This window comes from Papaver somniferum, chromosome 5 (assembly GCF_003573695.1).
Source record: "Papaver somniferum cultivar HN1 chromosome 5, ASM357369v1, whole genome shotgun sequence".
NCBI lineage: Eukaryota > Viridiplantae > Streptophyta > Magnoliopsida > Ranunculales > Papaveraceae > Papaver > Papaver somniferum.
Genome location: NC_039362.1, coordinates 204,212,600 through 204,234,179, shown reverse-complemented (window position 1 = coordinate 204,234,179; position 21,580 = coordinate 204,212,600). Strand labels below are relative to the sequence as shown.

At 35.6% G+C, this 21,580-nt stretch overlaps 1 protein-coding gene across 1 annotated transcript; it reads left to right on the top strand.

The window, feature by feature from the left end:
- Positions 1-19,472: 19,472 nt before the first annotated feature.
- On the top strand, positions 19,473-20,212 carry LOC113278478. Its single transcript, XM_026527302.1, has 2 exons — positions 19,473-19,790; positions 19,872-20,212. Exons 1-2 carry the CDS (start codon positions 19,520-19,522, stop codon positions 20,066-20,068), a joined length of 468 nt encoding a protein of 155 aa, XP_026383087.1. The 5' UTR covers positions 19,473-19,519; the 3' UTR covers positions 20,069-20,212.
- Positions 20,213-21,580: the final 1,368 nt, after the last annotated feature.

The window sequence follows — 21,580 nt, the reverse complement described above, 5'->3', positions numbered from 1 at the left end:
TTAATAATAATTTCCACGTAAGACAATTGCAAAACATAGTTTGGCTAACTCTGGGTATGTAAAGAGTGGTCAAGATTTGTCCTTCCTCAATTGTTATGTTATGTGAGAAGAATGTGATATCAAAGATTGAGGTACAATTCAAATCCATTAGATTCATACCATTTACAACTGGATGCCTTGAAAAAACTGACGTGTTGTTATTATTATTACAGTTAAGGGATACATTGACCACACTTGCGCAAATAGCTCACTTCGCAAATGATTGGTGTTGCATGAACTGTCAAATTAATTAAGGAACTGAATATAGTTTCCTTAGTTACAACACATTTCCCATATCCTATTACAATTTTAAAACCCTTATCATCTAAAACACCACAAGGAACAAGATTTTTGCAGATGTACGAAACATTAAGAGCTTCATTCAAAGTGAGAGTCTTGCCAGAAGTGAGCTTGAGCCCAACTTTGCTTTTTCCTACTCGAAGCTGCAGATGAGTTACCCATATAGAGTTTCTCGCCTTCCCATACCTTATTATGAGAGGTGAATATATCTATGTTTCCACATACATGTTTGGTAGCACCAGAGTATACCCACCAGTCTCTCACATTTGTTACCAAATTTACTTCAGACACCGTGTCAGAAAATTCATCTTTGTTGTTTTCAACCAAATTAACATTATTTTTGTTTTTAAGGTCCTTACGGTTTCTACAGTGAACCGCCATATGTCCAGGATTTCTGCAAGCATAGAAATCACCCTTAAGGCCAGAAGCAGTGTCCGGAGTATTTTGGATATAGTAACTTAGACGCGATGTAAGACTTATGTTTTTTTTTTTTTTAGTTTTTCCACAATCTAACATTGAAAATACATAGCATCAACAAAAATTGGACAGATTGCGTTTGACAATAATGGCTACTGATGGTCCGAAAACGGCAAAGGAAAGGAATTCATGTAGAAAAATTGTTGGGATATACAACGGATTACTTGATACGAATGAAAGAGGTATAACTATTTCGATTCTGAAATCACATAAATTTCACAGTAGAAGATGACATCAAGTTTAAAGTTAGTAACAAACATAATATGGCTAACTAAAATGTTAAAAACAAACAGGATATATAAACTTAGAAAGCCGTGGGACTTGAAGAGGCCAATTCTGAAAACTAGAATCTTAGAAAGCAACGATCCACAATACCGTAATTTTTTTTTATAAATATTCATCGTAGAAGATGTCAACTTTTGGTGAAGGATCTATCGAAAACCTATTAATTTGAAATAGGATCAGGGAGTACAATATGTGTTCAAGGTTCTTTATGAGGTAATGTGTCGCCAGATTGTATTCCAAGTGAAGGTAGGAACATATAGAAGTGACAAAATGTCCAAGACTTTTGAAGTTACCAAAGCCTTCATTAAGACGAACTGCTGGGGACAATACTTTGTTGAAGATTTAATGGCAGAGGTTCGCATATATACAATCCCTTCGAAAAGGTAATGGGTACACATTTTAAACATTTTCATCTAATGGATGTTGAAAAATTACAGGAAAATCATGTCACATTGGAGAGTTTGTATCATTCGTTCGATGCAAAAAAAATATTATTCTTTGCCTATTTGAAGGATCGACAACATGACCATGATAGATGAGTCAGCTGGAGAAAAATAGGAGCATGGGGAGACTTTTACGGACGATATTAATTTGTTGATTTCACTGAGATGAGCGCTGCTGACGACATATTTCCAAAAAATATTTAAACTTCCATGTTCATGTAGAGCATTATCTCATTATAAGAAATGAACCCAAATAAAAAAGTGTCTGGAAGTTAAGATTATATTTCTTTCGTTTGAGCAAATCTCCGACAGTAAAATATTAAAGGACAAAAACAAGAAAAAAATAGAGAGAAATCCCAACTATTTTTATGACAAACCCGTATTAAATCATAAGGAGTTGATAAGTATTCGGGATACAAATTATACAAAATATTAAAAATGAACCAACGTAACGGCACGGGTTAAGGGCTAGTTTTTTGTATAAATTAATTCAAGTTTATACACATTACAAGTATGTAAATCCAAAACCTCATCTTCAAATCCATTTTGTTGCTTAATTTATGCAAATATATACGTATCCAATGTTATAGTTTTCCATGTGAACTTATGATTACAATTTGATCATTTGAGTTTGGTTCCGGTCTGTAAAAATTCATGAGGATAGCAAATGTGGGCACTATTGTGGTTGCACATTAGCAGTCGCTGAAATTCCTAATTACAAACCTTTTTCATTCATTTTCTATTTGAATGTTCATCGTTTATGCTACTCATATAATCCGTGTAAATATGCTTAGATTTGTAATCTGAATGTAGGTTTACCTTGAACAAATAATTCTTTTTTTTCTTGGTATACCTAGGGAAAAATACATACATATGCATCAGAATCACAAAAATCACAAAAATGTACCTAGGTAAATATAAATACTATCTAAACGTGGATTTTACTTTACATGCATGAATATATGAAATATGTTATAACATAATTCATGTAAAACTCAACTATGACACTGATAATTGACAAATGAAATCATATGGTCGACAAATATTTGTATTAAATTGTGCAAAAAAAACATGAAGATTCCACTTTAAAGCAAAATGATCATGTAAAATGGTTACAAAAATCTCGTCATTTTAATATTTTTTTGTAGTCTCTATTAATATTATATTCTTTTACAGAGATTTTACTGTATCTTTGTTTACATTTTAAAAATAAATAAATAAATATATATATTCCCAAATTGCAAGAAAAGGAGATTATAGGTGTTCCTTAATACCACTATGCAAAATTGTAGCACGTTTAAAACCTATGATAGAGAAAAAAACCAGAATACATACAAGCATTAGAAAACAGCCCTTTCTGGATTTTCTACGCACCTTTTCATGAGGGGAAAATCAAGGAATCTGATCTGACAGAGAGTCTGAAGGCAATATAGCATATTATGGAAAACCGTTAGTGAAGGCGATGGAGACAGATTTGTGTTCGGAAATAACAAGATGATGGTTGAATCAAAACCTGAATACTTGGCGGTAATTTTTGGCCTTCAAATAATTAAGAAGAATAGGGAAATCAATGAAGAACAACTTCAACTAAGGATAGAGCAGTTCCGCGAGGATTTTCTACCTGGGAAAACGACATTCGTAAGAAAGAAATCCTCGATGCTTTAGATGAACAAGCAAAAACAGGAAGCCCGCAAGACTTCTTAAGGCTATTGGTGTTACATTGTTATCTAGTTGTTGTTTTTTTGTCTAGTTGTCTTCCTTCCCTGGTTTTCTAAATAAGAAAATAATTTTTTTTTCTTTTATACAGGAATGTGCAAATGAGATATATACGGACAAAGCCTTCTGAAATCCATAATCTTCATTAACCACATAATCCATACCTGGCCTTTTTTTATTGTTTTGTTTTTCTACACAAAATTTGTATAGTTAAGCGGCCAACAACCTGCTATAAAATTTTCAAACCCCAAGTGCAACATTTGTAGCTCACAGTAACATGTTTAAAAAATGTTTCAAAATACTTTTTTGACACTTAAAAGTTTAAAATTTTATAAAAATGTTAAAAAAATTTACTCCCTCCGTCTTTTTTTGTTAGTCCGCTTTGATAAAGTCAAAATATTAAGGAGGCTGAAGGAAATCCAAAAGAAATGAAAAAAATTATACCAATGGGTAGAAACTTTATAAAGAATTTAACATTTGTAGTTATAAACATATTTTCTTTAAAAAGAAATGAAAATAAATAGGAAATATGTTAAACAGATTTGTCTCTTTATTTACCGGAGATACAATTTAAGATTTTAGATTGGATTATACTAAAGATGATTTTATAATTTATAAAAAATTAAGGGTATACTTGATAGTTTAATGAAATATATCTCTATAAACAAAAGCTGACAACTATTTTAGGGCATACGAAAATAAAATAGCGGATTAATAAAAAAGGCGGAGGGAGTACAAAATGAGACACTAGTACAAAAGCAGGCTTTAGACACGCCACTTATAATTTTCCTAGCCACGCTTTTGGTTTTTGGCGTGTCTATAGGTTAGAAATCTACCCTTTAGCCACGCATGTTTTATTGGCGTGTTAATATAGGTGCTTTCAGTTACGCTAGGGCTATTGGTGTTTCCAAATATCACTATTTAGTCACGTTAACTTTTAGGGTTTTGATGGGCGTGTTTATAGACCAGTTTATGGCCATGTTAACCAATTGTGGCGTGTCCAACAAAATAGTCACGCCACTTAAGGCGTGGTTAAAAAGTTGGTTTTGTTAGACACGCTAGTATGCGTGTCCATAGTGTACGATTTATAGACACGTCGGTTTATATCCGGGGCTAAAAAGTTCGTTTTATTGGACACGCTAGTATGTGTGTCCATAGTGTATGTTTTATAGACACATCGTTACTATCAAAACAGTTTGTGAACTCCAAGTCATTACTTAAACAAAAACCTTTTGAATTTGACAAGTTCTCGAACTGTCAAAACAGTAAGTCTACTTGAAAATAAAAAGAGTTCATGAACCCTTTAGAATCAACTAGTTCACGAAATGACAAATCATTTGTGACCTTTCTGAAAGAAGGAGTATATAGGAACATCTCAAAATCGACCAGTTCGCAAACTGACAAATTAGTTTGAAAACTAGGATAACTCAAAATTTCTTATTTGAAAATACAAAAGTCGTCGACCTTTATTCGTGTCTTCTAACATGTATATTAAAGAACTTAAGCACAACTCAAATTAAGTAAACATGAATCATATTCAAGGTATATGGATCGTTGCTGCATCGGTTTGTCTATTTTAAGTACTTCACCTTTGATTTATTATCTCGTAACAAATAGTGATCAATGATGTACCCATGATCTGTATAATTATCATGTCTTGAGAGTTCTACCTAGACTTCGTAATATAAATTTAAATATCAATATTATAATTAGATAAATTATGTAACTGAATATCCTTCTAGATTTTTATGTAATTGTTTTCATGAATTATGTTCTCGACTTTTGCTTAGGAGTCAGATGGGCAGGGAAAATTTATACAAGAGCATAACAAGTGTTGATACCCACATCTAATCGTTGCATTTTCAACTCACAATTAACGATGTGGTAACACCTTGAGCTGAAAAAAAAATATTGACTCTTTTCAAATTAGATGCATAGAAGACAATTATGACAACCCTTGAGAGATTTACAGTCATAACTGTTAGAGAACTGCTTGGTTGAAATCACAAGTTTTGTTATCTCAAGCTTGTTCTCAATATTAGATGAACAAAACAATATTTTTTATTTATAGTATACTAAGTCAAGTATGTACAAGGTATAAAAGTTTGTAATTGAGTATCAGACATTACTGAATAACCCTCGAAGTCTGAAGATCGACGAAGACATTATCAATGTAGTATGTGAAGATTGGGTCATACTATTTACTCACAAGCTTACTATTCTATCTATTCGAGACTATGTTGTATGTCTTATAGTATATTTATTGCAAAATAGGAAATTTTGAATCAAGCTTGTCTTGTTAAACATCTCGAAATATGATTCACGCAATGGATGTTCATTGGTCCTTAACAATATTAGTTCGAAACTGGCTCGGAAACCTCATACGATTTCGAATATCAGACTTTGCACCACCTAAGTATATTTCAGGAATGATCATAGAAATTAAACATAAAGTACATTAAATTCCCCAATACACTATCCAACACAATTATAGGAAGTGTAACCAGACGGCAGACAGAGTAGCGAATCATGCAATGGATGACATCCAAACGGGAAGCCTATCAACATCAGTTTGGGACCACATGATTCCAGACTTTCTCAAGAAAAAATTATTAAATGATTTTATGGGTATGGCACACCCTCCCTCGTGTACTCGCTTTCTAGTAGTTAAGAAAATACATGTTTCAACCCAAAAAAAAAATGTTGAATATTTTTCTCAACCTGGAAAACCTCAGGTTTGGAGAGTTCATTCTATTTTATTTTTGTTTATTTATTATTTTGAAGCAACTTTATTTTAATATCCACCCAAACGAGGTTCAAAGACACTTTTTTCTTCTTCTTTTTACCCAAAGATATATTCGATTGAGTTTTTCATGATTTATAAAGAGGGATGCCAATAATAGCGAGCGTGATCATATTACATATAAGAAAAACAAAGATTAACAGAACTTAAACGTTGGATATCTTAAATGGTATCATCCTCCCTAATAGTGGTATCCCTTTTTATAGAACGCGCGAGTGGAGGATAGTTAAACTAATTGGGGGATATAGGAAAAGGACAAAAATGGGATTTAAATATAAAATCAGGGTCACCCCTTATCTATATAATTTAACTAATTCCTAATCTACCCCTCACAAATCAAGTTTAGTGTTTAATTTTAATTAGGAAATTTATAAGATTATTTGATAAATGATTAGTGTGTATTATTATTTGGGTGAGGTTAGAGTAGAAGGAGGCAAAAAATTTGAGAGATAAGTTTTTTTGGTGAAAATGGTGGATGATAGTGAAGACAGAATTGCTGCTGAATCTTTAGCTCAACTACAACAAGGAGTATATCTTGAATCTTCAGCTAATTATAACAATTCACAATTGCAATTATTTGTGGAACCAACACCCTTATATCATGATTTTTATGAGAATGAAGTGTTTCGTGAAGAACCAACCAAAGAAAGTAAACAAGTTCAACATACAATCACACCCAATACTCAGGTACAGGTACAAGTGTATTGAAAATTTGATTTTTTTTTCTTTGAATTCACCATTTTTGCTGCTGAGAAAAGCTTGGTGTCGGCATGGACTTAGTACCAATACAACGCCGACAGCACCCGTACCGGCATGGTATTCATACTACATCCATGCTTCCCTATAATATCCCCCATTTTGAAATGCATACCGGCATTGTATTCAACCAAAAACACCATGCTGTAACAAAGTTACTTTTTACCTACCGCAGAATATTCTGCATAATATGCTACTGGCATGGTTCAATTATAAAGTTACAATGCCGGCACCTCAAAAAAAAACATACAGGAATTAGTGACTTCGAAAGTCAAATATCGGTGTGGTTGATTAATTATCGACCATGCCGGCATTGTGTACTGATAGACGCATTTATGTGTCTATTTTGTTCTCAATGTTCTGTATTGTTAGACTCGATTAAATACTTATTGTGTTATTTTATGTTTTTGTAGATGTTTTTGGAAAAATAAGCTCTTGCGGCGAAATTGGCTCGAAAAGTGGTGTTTTACACCCTAGGATAGAGTACTAAAGACACCCCAGAAATTCACCGGAGGAACCCAGAAAAATTACTAAAGGCACCCCAAGGGACATGTGTTATTCGGACTCCATCAACGGATAAGGGGGCGACCACTGGATAAGGGGTGACCTTCTTCACAAATTCAAAAAAATATTTTGGCGGGAAAATATTTGCTCTTCACTGGCAGATTTTCTCGATTGCTTTTGGACGTGATTTTGTGCGATTCAATCGCTGAAACTTTGTGGAAACATGTAATATATCATAACAGAGCTGGTATGGGTGATTGTTTCGACTGAATTTGGATGGATAATCACGTGGAAGAAATCAGGGAAACACGGGTTTGAAAATGATATTCACGGATTTTCAGCAAGTTTGATGTGTGCTGCTCGTGTTTGGATGACACTTAGTCATTGAAGATGCGTGTAGAAGCTAAATAAGGGAGTATCAGAAGTTGTTTACGCGTGGAGAATCATTTCAGGGAAGAAAATATTCGGAAAATATTTTCTTTTAACACCGAGCAATGGAGGATCATGGAGAGTTAATGAGCGTGATTTCTTGTCGCTGTTGGGTATAAATAGGTTCCCTGGGTGTCCTATAAGGGGGTCGAGAGTTTGGGGTCGAGACGAGGTCCAGAGAAGCAGAAATCAAGAGTTGATGAAACTCTGTTTCTGCTTCTGCTGCTGATGAAGAACACCAAGAACACGAAGAACAGACTCGCAAGGACAGTCGTTTATCAACAGTGTCTAAGATGCACGACCGTGGGTCGCAGTGCAGTCTAAACAGCAGCAGCACTTGTGTTTTATCGTTCATTCTGTGACGCTTTTTGTGCGTCGCAGATTACAGTTTTACACCATTTTCTCCTTTTCTCTCCATTGTAAACACCATTTGAGCTATAAAAATATATTTGGAGCGTGTTTTCATCATGAGGAGCTAAAACCCAACACTGGGACGACGGAGGAGGCTGAATTTCATCCTTGGGGTAATTTATTTTATTCTTTTATATGACTTTTGCATTAATCTAAAATTGAAATATGATTTGAATTAATTGGTTGTTATTTAATTTGATGATGTATGCTTAGCTTAGTTGTTTTGATACATCATGCTTAGGACTTACAATCAATGTTTTAAGAATCTATCTTGGAAAAATCAGAGTCTATGTTAATTTTATTGAGTTTTAATTGTCAAAGAATATATGAATGAACCTTGTGTAGTGAATTCATCCAAATTCTTAGTCCCAGTACCTCTCACCCATTGTTAATATTTTTGTATATATATTTTTATTAAATCTAAAAATTCCATTTCCTTCACAAGTCTGAAACGAATCCTATTTACTACAACCCCATCAAAAATCTTAATCATTTTGGCGCCGCCGACGCGGATTTGTGCTTAGGTAGAATTTTTAGGTTTTTTTTTATTATTATTCCATTTGTTCTTTTTACGTCTCTTTGGTGTGTCTTTGTATTACAGGTTTGAAGTTGGATACTAAAGACATGGAATCAAAGCTTAAAGCTAAAAGAGAAGGAAAAAGACAAAGCAAAAAAAAAGAGCAAAAAAAAAAAATAAAAAAAAGAGAGAGAGAGAGAGAATTTATTTATTTATTTAATTTTTTTTTAGAGACCTTCCATTTTTTGTAATTATTATTTTTTATTTTATTTTCTTTTCTTTTCTTTTGCACTTTATTTGGACTTTGGACTTGGACAATTATTTTATTTTTTTTAAACCCTAAGGAAGGGTACATTAAATATAAAATTGTTTACAGGGAAGGACGACGATTACAATATTGTCTCGGCCCCTCGGGTTCGCACATGACATAGGAGTCGTGGCCCGAGTCGACTTCAGCGGTTCTGCGCCCGTCTGGTATGGGAGGTAAGCTTTCGAAACACCCGCGAATCCCCTGTCAGCGGGTTTATTGTATGCCTTAAGGTGAATATATGCTGAGGATTTGAATACGGTTGTTTTAATTTCCTAGTAAAGGGCAAGGCCTGGCCAAATTAAGATAAGGACTCGGATTTCATCACCGTTTCCTTCTTGCCCGCTTTAGGAAAACGAAACCAAACGCGAACCTAAGCTTAAAATTTTGACTAGAACGAGACCTATAGGGTAACGATCTTAGTAGGAAAGTCGTTCGAAAAATATTGGTTACTTTTTTAGCATACTTCGAAGTTCATGATGGTTTCTGTGAGTTGAATGCGTGATTGCGCCGCCTTGTGATAGCGGTGAGGCCTTGGGTATCAAAGCTCCACTAAGATTCCCTCGCCTCAATTCAACTTACTTTGACTCGGATTGATTCCAGAGGGGTTTGCTTAAATTGTAACGAATTCCCTTTCGAAGGATTAGAAGCTGGTCTAGAAACAATCTAAGTGGAGCCATCATGCTTGTTGTTTGCTAGATTTTATAGGTTTGATTTGGTCGATTCAGCCTTGTTTGTGATTGTGTAGAATTCCCTTGCAATTAAGAATGTCGAACTAGTATGATAGAAGCCAATACAATGATTATCGACCTGAATTTGAATATGGAAATCATCCTTTCTATGACCATGTTGGGAATACTGGTTGGGAACGCCATCCTTTTCAAGGTTATGGTTCATACCATAGTGAGCCCAATTACTATCCACACGCGAATTGGTCTTACGAGCAAGAAAATCAGGAACATTATAGTACTAGTTACGGGTTTTTGGAAAATTACTTAAAAACTAGTCCTGATTATGATATTTCTGAACCTGTTCCTTCTCTAGAAGAGACCCAACAACGGATTAAAAGGACGTATAAACGTTTAGTTGCAATGAATAGTTTAAAAGAAGAGTGTACACGGTATTCTGAGATGATAAACGAGAGTAGTGAATGTATAAGTGTTATGCTCAGTGAAATTCAGGCACGTCTAGAGGCAGAAAATGAACAGTTAGCTAATGCTGCTCGAAATGATCTAAATTTCCAAAATAGTGTTTCTAATTCTACCCTTGATATCAATAGTGAATATTTGCCTAATTTAGAGGACGAGGTTAGAATAAAAGACACTACTTATTTATATAAGGTTCAATCATCTTCGTACTATTATGATGAGGATAGTAGTAATGAAGAATCGGAAATGTATAGGCATAGTGATCAGGAATCTATTAATCCAATTGAGCTTTATAATGATTCTAGTTCAAATCCAAATAATTTTTATGATTATTCACCTATTCAAAAGGACGAGGATTTGATTAGGGATACCACCATTTTAGACGATGTAGTTTTTCGTTTTGATTACGAAGCCGATAATGCTTTAGAGGAACGGGTTTATTCCGAAAATGCTGTTTTAGAGTCTAGCGACTTAGAAACAATAGTCTTAGATGAAGAAAATGAACTCGTAGAGCTATTAAATATGAGTAAGGATGCGTCGCTTGAGTATAACCTCGAAGGAGCAATTGACTATTTTCAGGATTCCAATGATCTAGAAATTAAGGAAATTGTAGCTAGTCTATCTAGAGATACCCAAAAATCTAAGTTTGGGGGTGATTATCATTCTCGTTATGCCATACCTTTAGCTCTTACAAAGATCCCTCATTTTGGACTTGATATCTCTGCCTCGACCATTTTACAAGATTACCTTCATACTCATTTTCCCGAACCTAATGATGTCCAGGAAGAAGTTCAGTCATTAGATACCCATCCTCTGGTTGATGTGGTTTTCCCAGGCTATGATACCCTTATTGACTTTGTTTTCTCACCAAATAGTTTTCTTCCAAATGTGGGAACGTTTATATTTCAAATGTGTCGAATATTTAGTTGTGAGACTAAACCTAAATGCTTTAGGAAATTAGAATCAACACATTGTCTTAAGAATGACTACTACCCTCACTGTGGTCAATTTTGTAAGTCAAACCTGATTGACTTAGAGGATCCTCAATTATTTAGCTTATTATTATGTGCTTCTAAATTTTTATTTGATTTTTTACAGACTCTAGGACCTAATAATTTGGATCTCACTTTTGAGGAGTTGTAGCCTAAAGAAATATATTTAGACCCTTTTATAGAACCTGAACCTGAACCACAATTAGATGTAGTTGTCTTAATCAGGAAACTAGATAAGGGCATGCTAGTATTGTTCATTTTCTTGGTTTACTGCAGTTTCCTTTCGTCAGCTCTATTTGGTTTTGAAGACCCACAGTTATTCCGGCACTGTTATACGGTTCGAGTTGACTAATCCTTTCCTAAGTCTGGCTGAAGACTTTAAACTTAGCACTTCTTGGGAGGTAACCCATGCTCATGCAACATGGTAATATCTTTCCTTAACTCTTTTTTCAAGTGGTAACAGTTTCTCCTTGTTCATGCTTTTAATTTTATCTTTAGAACATCGAGGACAATGTTAGAATTAAGTTTGTGGGTGGGGAAGAACTTTTTAGTTACACTTTTGAAACTTCTAGCATCACATGGTACCCGGTTAGCTAAGTTTACATACTGTTTCTCACCGAAAAGATAGAAATTGGAATGCTAGGGATAACAACCTTTTGAGACATTAGAGAAAAATACATTGAGATCCTTGAAATTCAGGAGAGAACTTGTTCCTTTTATAGGGTAACCGTGATGGACCTAACCATACATGATGGAAAGGAAAGTAAGTCAGGAAATGCCAGAAAGACAAAGCAACCTCACAATGTAGTCTTAGTTACTGGATTGCGACTCTCTCTCAGTAGAAACTTATCATCATCAACAAGCGGAGCGACATCAAAATCTATGAAGAAAGTTGAAGACGTTTTAGGTTTAGAAGCAACAATAGAAAAGAATAATTCAAAAATCAAAGTTGAAGTTATAAGAGCAAATGATATAAGTTGTTAGAATCCATGATACCAAGACATCACAAGTTGCGAAGATCCAAGTTTTGAAAGTCCTTCTCTCATGGCCATGTAAATTGTTGTCTGGTAATTTTTGTTTCCAATAAAAAAAAACAAATGAAAAAAAAAATGAAAAAAATCATCGTTACGTTTTGTTCAATAAGGCCAAAGGGAAGTAAAAATTTATAAGTCAAGCAAGAAATCGAAGAGAAGAGTTAATTGTCAAGGTTCTATGAGGTTCGATAGTTTATCATCAACAGTTGAAGACCGAAGAAGACATTGTTTCTACTGAGCACTATGAGAGAGTCGAAGAAAGATACATTTGGTTGCTTTGTTAGTCCGCTTTCAATCTGGCACAAGATCTTTCTAGCACTGGTTTAACTCATCACAAGTAATTAGTCCAGCTGTGTAGCAGATGTCCCTCTCATTTTTATCTCTCTCCTAATCTTATCCAGCTGTAAAGCAGCGGACGCATCTTACAATGTTTATCTAGATGTGTAGCGGATATCTCTTTATCTAGCAGTGGTGCGGATGTGTCTCCCCTTTTCTTCAGTCAGCTTTAGAGCTGACACCTTTAATTTCTCTGGCATTCTAGTTACTTGGAGATAGGTTGAGAATATGTATGTCCTCATAGCTCTTTGGATACTTGTGACCAATTAGAAGTAATGGTTTTGTGGGCACACCTCTGGTAAACCCTCCCAAGATTAACTCGGTTTTATTTATTTTTTAGTTTTGCTCGAGGACTAGAAAATAATAAGTTTGGGGGTATTTGATAGACGCATTTATGTGTCTATTTTGTTCTCAATGTTCTGTATTGTTAGACTCGATTAAATACTTATGGTGTTATTTTATGTTTTTGTAGATGTTTTTGGAAAAATAAGCTCTTGCGGCGAAATTGGCTCGAAAATTGGTGTTTTACACCCTAGGATAGAGTACTAAAGACACCCCAAAAATGCACCGAAGGAACCCAAAAAAATTACTAAAGGCACCCCAAGGGACATGTGTTATTGGGACTCCGACAACGGATAAGGGGGCGACCACTGGATAAGGGGTGACCTTCTTCACAAATTCAAAAAAATATTTTGGCGGGAAAATATTTGCTCTTCACTGGCAGATTTTCTCGATTGCTTTTGGACGTGATTTTGTGCGATTCAATCGCTGAAACTTTGTGGAAACATGTAATATATCATAACAGAGCTGGTATGGGTGATTGTTTCGACTGAATTTGGCTGGATAATCACGTGGAAGAAATCAGGGCAACACGGGTTTGAAAATGATATTCACGGATTTTCAGCAAGTTTGATGTGTGTTGCTCGTGTTTGGATGACACTTAGTCATTGAAGATGCGTGTAGAAGCTAAATAAGGGAGTATCAGAAGCTGTTTACGCGTGGAGAATCATTTCAGGGAAGAAAATATTTTCTTTTAACACCGAGTAATGGAGGATCATGGAGAGTTAATGAGCGTGATTTCTTGTCGATGTTGGGTATAAATAGGTTCCATGGGTGTCCTATAAGGGGGTCGAGAGTTTGGGGTCGAGAGGAGGTCCAGAGAAGCAGAAATCAAGAGTTGATGAAACTATGTTTCTGCTGCTGCTGCTGATGAAGAACACCAAGAACACGAAGAACAGACTCGCAAGGACAGTCGTTTATCAACAGTGTCTAAGATGCACAGCCGTGGGTCGCAGTGCACTCCAAACAGCAGCAGCACTTGTGTTTTATCGTTCATTCTGTGACGCTTTTTGTGCGTCGCAGATTACAGTTTTACACCATTTTCTCCTTTTCTCTCCATTGTAAACACCATTTGAGATATAAAAATATATTTTGAGCGTGTTTTCATCATGAGGAGCTAAAACCCAACACTGGGACGACGGAGGAGGCTGAATTTCATCCTTGGGGTAATTTATTTTATTCTTTTTTATGACTTTTGCATTAATCTAAAATTGAAATATGATTTGAATTAATTGGTTGTTATTTAATTTGATGAAGTATGCTTAGCTTAGTTGTTTTGATACATCATGCTTAGGACTTACAATCAATGTTTTAAGAATCTATCTTGGCAAAATCAGAGTCTATGTTAATTTTATTGAGTTTTAATTGTCAAAGAATATATAAATGAACCTTGTGTAGTGAATTCATCCAAATCCTTAGTCCCAGTACCTCTCACCCATTGTTAATATTTTTGTATATATATTTTTATTAAATCTAAAAATTCCATTTCCTTCACAAGTCTGAAACGAATCCTATTTACTACAACCCCATCAAAAATCTTAATCATGTACCGGCATTGAATCTTATGTAATGAGCATGCCGGCATACTAGGTTCCGACGTTGATTTCCAATGAAATTATTATACCGGAAGCGTTTCAAATTTGGTCTTCAGTTCGGTTCAATTCGAGATTGCCGGAAATGTGGTCGAGCTTGCCGGAAATGTAGTCCGGCATTTAGTATTTTTATTTTTTTGGAACTAATTTAATTTTCTTTTCATTCGTTCCTTAGATTGTGACATATATTGATCCAACAAATGCAAGACCGCTTGGTCGGAATACGTCGAAATACTATAAAATGCATCTGGTATGTTAGCAAAGAATACTTTTCACCTAGTATTTTGAACTTTACTTAGGGATTGCTTATAATGAACCTTATAATCTCCTGTGGTTGTACTTATGTAGGGAACAACATCTAATCAGGAAATAATTAATTGGGCTAAAAAGACAGCTAATAAGAACATGTGTGTGCTAGTGAGGAATACCCAAGGTTCAGATTTTCGGTTCGAGATGGTATGAGAGAGAAGTGAGTCATACAAGGATAAGAATAACCACAAGATAAAGGGTTATATATATCCAAATAAGACTAATAGGATATACAAGACTTATACGAGGAAGGATAATTTCCCCTTTAAGCTTGTATTCAAATTAAGAGACAAGGGATGAGAATGTGCGGTGTGGTTTGGCATCCATAACCACGAGGACCCGAAAATTTTTGTTGGCCACTCATTAGTTGTGAAGCTAAAACCTCATGAAATGGAGGATGTGAAGAGATTGACCAAAGCATGTATTAAACCAAAAAAATTTCTCAGAGGCTTCAAGGAGAAGGATTCGACGAACGTTTCTTCTTTAAGTACAATTTATAGCGCAAAAGCAACTATTAGAAGGGTGGAATGGGAAGGTAGGACGGTTATGCAAGAATTTGAGAAAATAGCCTGTGATCACAACTACACGCGTATCACTAAAAGAGGGTCGGACAACAATACTTACTAGCAATCCAACATTCTTCTCAAGTACTGCAATTGTAGGTGGTGCCTCTGTAGGAGTTGGAACGGGAAGGTTTTTCTGGGGTGGAACTTTGACGTTATCCGGGAGCACAACAAAAGGATGTGAGCATTGCAGGTAATACCACATGCAGTCGGGATGGGCTTCATCACCGTTTTCCGCAATCTCCTAATTACTAATATCTACCAGACGATATGGTTCTCTATCCCTCCAATGTGTTGGCTCTGGATTTGGCGTATACTCTACCCTCAACCTTAAGGAAGTTGAAATGCTCTGAGGATAGTCAACAGTGTACCTTTCAAACGCAAGTGTCTCCAAACTAGTTTGTTGTTTATATCCAAGTTGCTGCATCACACGTCGGGGATCATCCATAACGTATCTCTTTGGGTGGAACAACGATCCATTGTAAAATACAACGTTAGCATACCTCAAAAGTGGTGGTTTTCTCTAGCCTCGTTGTAAGGGTCGAACACAACCTCTTTGGTAGTCATTGCGTCCAGAGCCAATCTCATATCTTTCAGTCGACGATTGTTACCGGGCTTTGGAGTATTGTTGAACTCGTATCCCCGAGATCTAGGCTCATCGGGTTCAGAACTTTTTTTTATCGTCAAGGATTTTTAGTTCGTGAACAATGTTGGGAAGTGTTCATAAGTCTACACCTATGGAAATGTGGAATGATACATATAAGAACCAGTAATTTTGTTTCTAATAATAAGGGTACATGTGAACAGTATATAAGAACATAAGTTTAAAAACAAAATTATCTGGAGTAGAGTGAAATTCCCGATAAATTGGTTAGTAACAGCCTTAGAGGCCCTTCTCATCTTTGCCATCAAATGTGCCATTACAACAGTGCCCCAAGAATAGATACAGACCTCTTCCAACGAATCCAAGTATTGTAGGTGGTTTGCACTCACCATGTTCCCACTAGCGTCAGGGAATACCCTAGTGCCCAAGATGAATAACAGGTACGCATCGGCTGTATAACGAATTTGCGCGGGGTCCCATACATCCTTCTTTCGTCTCTCCTCCGTCTTTTCAAACCTCTCCTCAAGCATCTTCAGTTTGATGGTCTTTGTCATACTATTCTTAGATACTGTACATAGAAGATTTCCAAAGAATTTTCGTAGTCCCAGCCAAACAGCTTGTCAGTCAGAACGTGTAACTTAGACCATTCTAGGTTCGGACACTTATCTCCTTCTGCAACTGATTTTCCGGTAACCTATAAGCCTAGAATGTTCTGAGCATCATCAGGGATCAAGGTCATCTCCCCAAATGAGAAGTGCATGGTATCAGTTTCACCATGAAACCTATCGACGAAGCAATTGACTGTCACAGAATCATACTTCACATAATTTTCAACCAAAGGATATAGCCCAGAGTCCTTTACTAATTGTTGGACCTCTTTATATTTCGTAGCCAAATTCCAACGAGTCGCGGCTTGGTGTCGGGAAATATGCGCAGCTTTCTTATGATCCTATAATTAGTAGACAATACAATTAGGAGATTTTACATAAATACAAAATAATACATATGCACAAGATAAAAATTCTTACATAGGTTTGATAGATAGTACTGTAGCCAAATAATGGTATCAGATCGGAAGCTTAACCCCAAAATTTACCACCACCAATGTCAGTTAACATGTCATCATTATGAGGAAGGTGTGAACTTTTACTTTGACTACTTTATTCTTCTCTTGATCTCCTTCTACCGGTTGTTCACCTTCACCTTGTGTCGGTTGTTGACTTGGCACACCTTCTTCCTCTAAAACTTCGTTTTGGATTGTTAATTGACTGGGATCAACCTCCTCATCTTCCTCTTCGTCATGCTCATCATCAATTTTTCCAGTAGGTTCACGGATTACAATTTTTCTACGGTCCCCACCATTCTCCCAATATTTCCTCTTGCAGGGCCTGCTCCCAAACGCTTATTGCGACCAAGTTCTTTGCCTCGAGGAGGCAGAGACCCGGGAGTACCAAGAGCGTTCTTCTTTCTTTTCTTAATGCCAACATCTTTAGTTTTCCCTTTCTTAGCTTCCTTGGCTTTAGCCCTATATCAAAAGACACACGAAATAAATAAACGACAACTAACAATCATATCAGATGCCGACATAGAAATGCAGAATAACGGCATTGAAACACAAGGGCCGACATTGTTAAACAAAAAACCGTCCATGCCTATACCAAAAAACGATATTATAATTTAAAAATAAACTATGCCGGGACACCAAGCCGGCATAGGTGAAAAAAATGTCGACAATGCCGGTAGTCTTAGGTAATTCCTAGGTTTTTCCTGTATACCAAAAGAGCATTGCCGGCATACACGTAAAAACTATGACAATGCCATAACCATGTCCCGACATGGTATTCATCCTAATATCAATGTCGGGATTAAACATTCAGTTTCAGGTGATTTTAGTTTTCTAGCCGGCATAATATTCATACTAAATCCAATGCCGAAGCACCATGCCGGCATTGTATTCATATTAAATTCAATGCCGAAACTGGTTACCGACATTGTACTCATACTAATTTCAATGCCGGAGTTGACTGTAATTCAACTGTTTGAGTTAGGGTTTGCGATTCTAGCCTAAACCCACTGCTTTAAATCGATTAAAAGACTTATAAAACGTTTCAGAATCACTTACCTTCTCACAGAAGTCATTTCTTCGAGAGCTTTATTGTCTGAATCCTCTTCTTCTTCTTCTTCAAGAGCAATCCGATTGATCATTTCTTCTTGTTTTTGTTGAGCTACTAATTTTGATTTTGATTACGGATTGGGGTTGGGTTTCTTTCATGGAGGCATGGTTATAGAATAGGGTAATCGACGAAGATATTTTTGAATCGACGATGAAGAACTATGGTGTTGACGATAAAGAACGATGAAGATTTTTTTTTTCCGAAACCCTAACCTAAGAGTGTGCTGGAACAGATGATGAAATGGGGAATATAATTTGGTTTTTTGATTTTAAGTTTTAAGAATTTTACTTCGTGGAAAGGATAGTATAGTCTTTTCCTAATATTTTAATTAACCCAAAGGGTATTTTAGTATTTCCTCTCAAAAAAACATCCCTTACTAGACAATATTAGATGGGATAGTAATTTATATCCCAATATTAATTTAACTAGGGGTGTAAATAATACCCGAAAATACTCGGCCTGCCTGTATCCGCCCGAGCCCGCCTGTACCCGAAGTAGCCCAAAGCCTGTTATGGCCCGTCATGGACCACCCGTCCTGGCCTGGATTAATTTATTGTGAGGTCTCGGGCTTTGCGATTAATTATGATGCCCGGCCTGATACCCGGCCTGGTGCCCGACCTGAAAGCCTTCTATGTGCCATTAATCATTTAATATCCTCTTAAAAAACTTAAAAGTTACAATTTTATAATTGTCAATTTTGTGTCAAGAAAAATAAAATATATAATGGCTTTTTTACTTATAATTAACCTTTTCAAAACATTAATGGTAATATATTTTCTTATTAGAAAGTTTATTGTACTCTAATTAATTATTTATTATAGGCTAAAATTAAATATTTGTCAGTGTAATTTAAATATAAAATAATACTATCACTTATGATATGCGATGTTGGAAAGGAAAGGATATTGTATTTAATACCGTTCATTTGAAAATTTAAACTTAAAAAAAAAAATCAAAATAGTGGCCTGTCCGGCCCGATCTGGCCTGCCCGTATAAAAAGCGGGCTTTGGGCGATCTTTGGGTAGCAAATTATCTACTTGTGCCCGGCCTGTCCGGCCTGAATTTGTTTATATTAAGCCTGGCCTGCCCTGTGTGTCTTAGTTTTTGGATCGGGCGGCCGGGCCTGCCCGAATTTACACCCCTAAATTTAACTATCCCCAAAGGAAATTAAAGGATGATTGGATACTTTTCTCTGGTATTGAATTATCACACCACCCGGATCGGGACAGCACCCAAACTGATTTTTTTTTCTTTTTTTTTTTTGGTAGTCCTATATATCATCAGGACTTGGAAGCAAGCCAATAGAATTTTTACAACCACGTCATTAAAAAAAAAGTATATATATATATATATGCAGTAATTTCATCGTCAATCACATAACAAACCTCAAGAGAACAAATTTTAAGACCCTACAGCAGCAGCACTACTATTAGAACAGAGGATGAAAAAATCATCATCATCAAATTGTTCTTCATTAGTATGTCTTAGTTTAGTTTTTATTGGTGTAATGTTCGTTATGTCAGCTGGATTACCTTCAGCTAAGGGTAAATGTGTCACGCAGCCACCAAATTTCAGTCACTTGGATCCGATTCCTGCACAAACTCCGCCTACTTCTAACAATGATCTATCAGATCAGCAGCCACTTGTTCTTGCAAAGACTGCTGCAGATTCCCAAAAAACTCACATAAGCTCAATTGGCAGTGACACTCCTGGTATGTACTTATCTTGAGCTTTAAAAAACGTTTTAACTTCTTAATTGTAACCTGTTTATGCATCTAAATCTTATCATATAGGTATGAGAAAAGAAGACGTGAAGATAGAATCAGCGGCAGTTGAAGGTGGTGCGAATTTCAATCCATGGTCCAGAATATTCGGAGATGAACCCAAACGATCTGAAGAAGACGTGCGGATGAGTTGGACACTATTTGACCGCCGCGGTTTTGGTTTTCCAATGCAAAAACCTAAGAGTCGTGAAAATGAAGAGTTGTAGTAGGATCAATTGAAGCAGATAACCGCATTCACATAATGCTCCTGCAATTGTCAAATTAGTGCAAAGGAAAAGCTCATTATGTAGAGCTATATAATTTTAGACTTTTTCTTTTTTCTATAAGAGTCTTCTCAGTTTTAGTATGTTTCAAATTCATGAACTTAAATGATTGTAAAAAGTAAAAGCCCCAAAATTGAGCTAACAACACCAAGAAACCAAATTACACATAATACTTAACCAAATGCAATTAACATCATCATAATAATTGATTAAACAGCTGCTCTTAATCTAAGACAATGATCACATAATAAAGGAGAATCAGAGATATAAACGTGCGTTTTAACTAACCAATTAATAATCTTGCTTAATTACCTACATACTTATAAAAGTAAAGGTCACACCACACTGAGCTGGATAGTTGGATGTGATTCATTCAATTAGGAGTGATTGAATGAATTAGAATTAGAATTAGAGATGATTTTCTGGTGGCAAAGTTATGCTTGTTATTGTGCATCCATACCCTGAGAACCCTTTTCTTGATACCAAATTGGATGGTTTACATTCCATAAATTGGATTAAATATCGGTAGTATTCAAATAGCATTTATTTATTTACATTCCACGATCATCCTAGACATTCAATTTATTTAAGATTTTTTTAAGATAATTGAGGTGCAAGATATATAAGGACTTGTATAGATATTTGCAATTAAAATATGAGTGTTATTATCTCATGGTGGGTTTGGATGCAGAATTTTGTAGGTGAGATTTATGGTTCAGGGATTTGGTGAAATTAGGTTTTCGTGGGTATGGTTGTTGCCCAAATTCCTGGAATCATGTTTCTTATAGGAATCACCTTGCCATCAAATCCTCTGTATGGAGTCCAGTCCCTCCCCCCTAAAATTTGTAGGGAAGCTTATCAAGGGACTTATGGACCCATTTTTGATAATCTTAAAAATTCTATTTATATACAATTTTAAGATTCTTAGGGTAATGCCAAACATTACATGGACTCTAAAACATGAAAATTCTATTACCAAACACATTAGAGATTTGTATGAATCCGTACTTTGTAATCCAATCGAATTATAATTTCTCGAATTATGAATTCTGCAATCAAACCCACCATCATATTAATCTCAACCCAGACCATAAAAGTTTCATAGATTTTTATGGAATTTTTTTTATTTATTGGTCTTATTTTTTTTTTATCACAACATGTTATGTTTTTCCACTACCCACCACCACCATCACCACAAGCCACTACCACGACCAACAAAAATCACCACCGACCACCACCAACCACCACCACTGTCACCACCAACTATCCACATACACCAACCACCACCACTACCAACATCTCAATTGGATGGTTTTTTCCGAAAGGAAAAACGATGACCTAGGGTTTTTCGACTATATTAGGATTCAGTAATCCACTTTCCCTTCTTATAAATCTAAATTAATCCTTATTCAATCTATTATAATCCAAAATTATATATTTATAAGTTACTATAAA

Bases quoted from the DNA above. Each gene is read 5' to 3' on its own strand.
- LOC113278478 (XM_026527302.1), top strand. From the start codon at position 19,520: ATGAAAAAATCATCATCATCAAATTGTTCTTCATTAGTATGTCTTAGT. The intron at 19,791-19,871 runs GTATGTACTTAT...CTTATCATATAG, and splicing joins AATTGGCAGTGACACTCCTG to GTATGAGAAAAGAAGACGTG.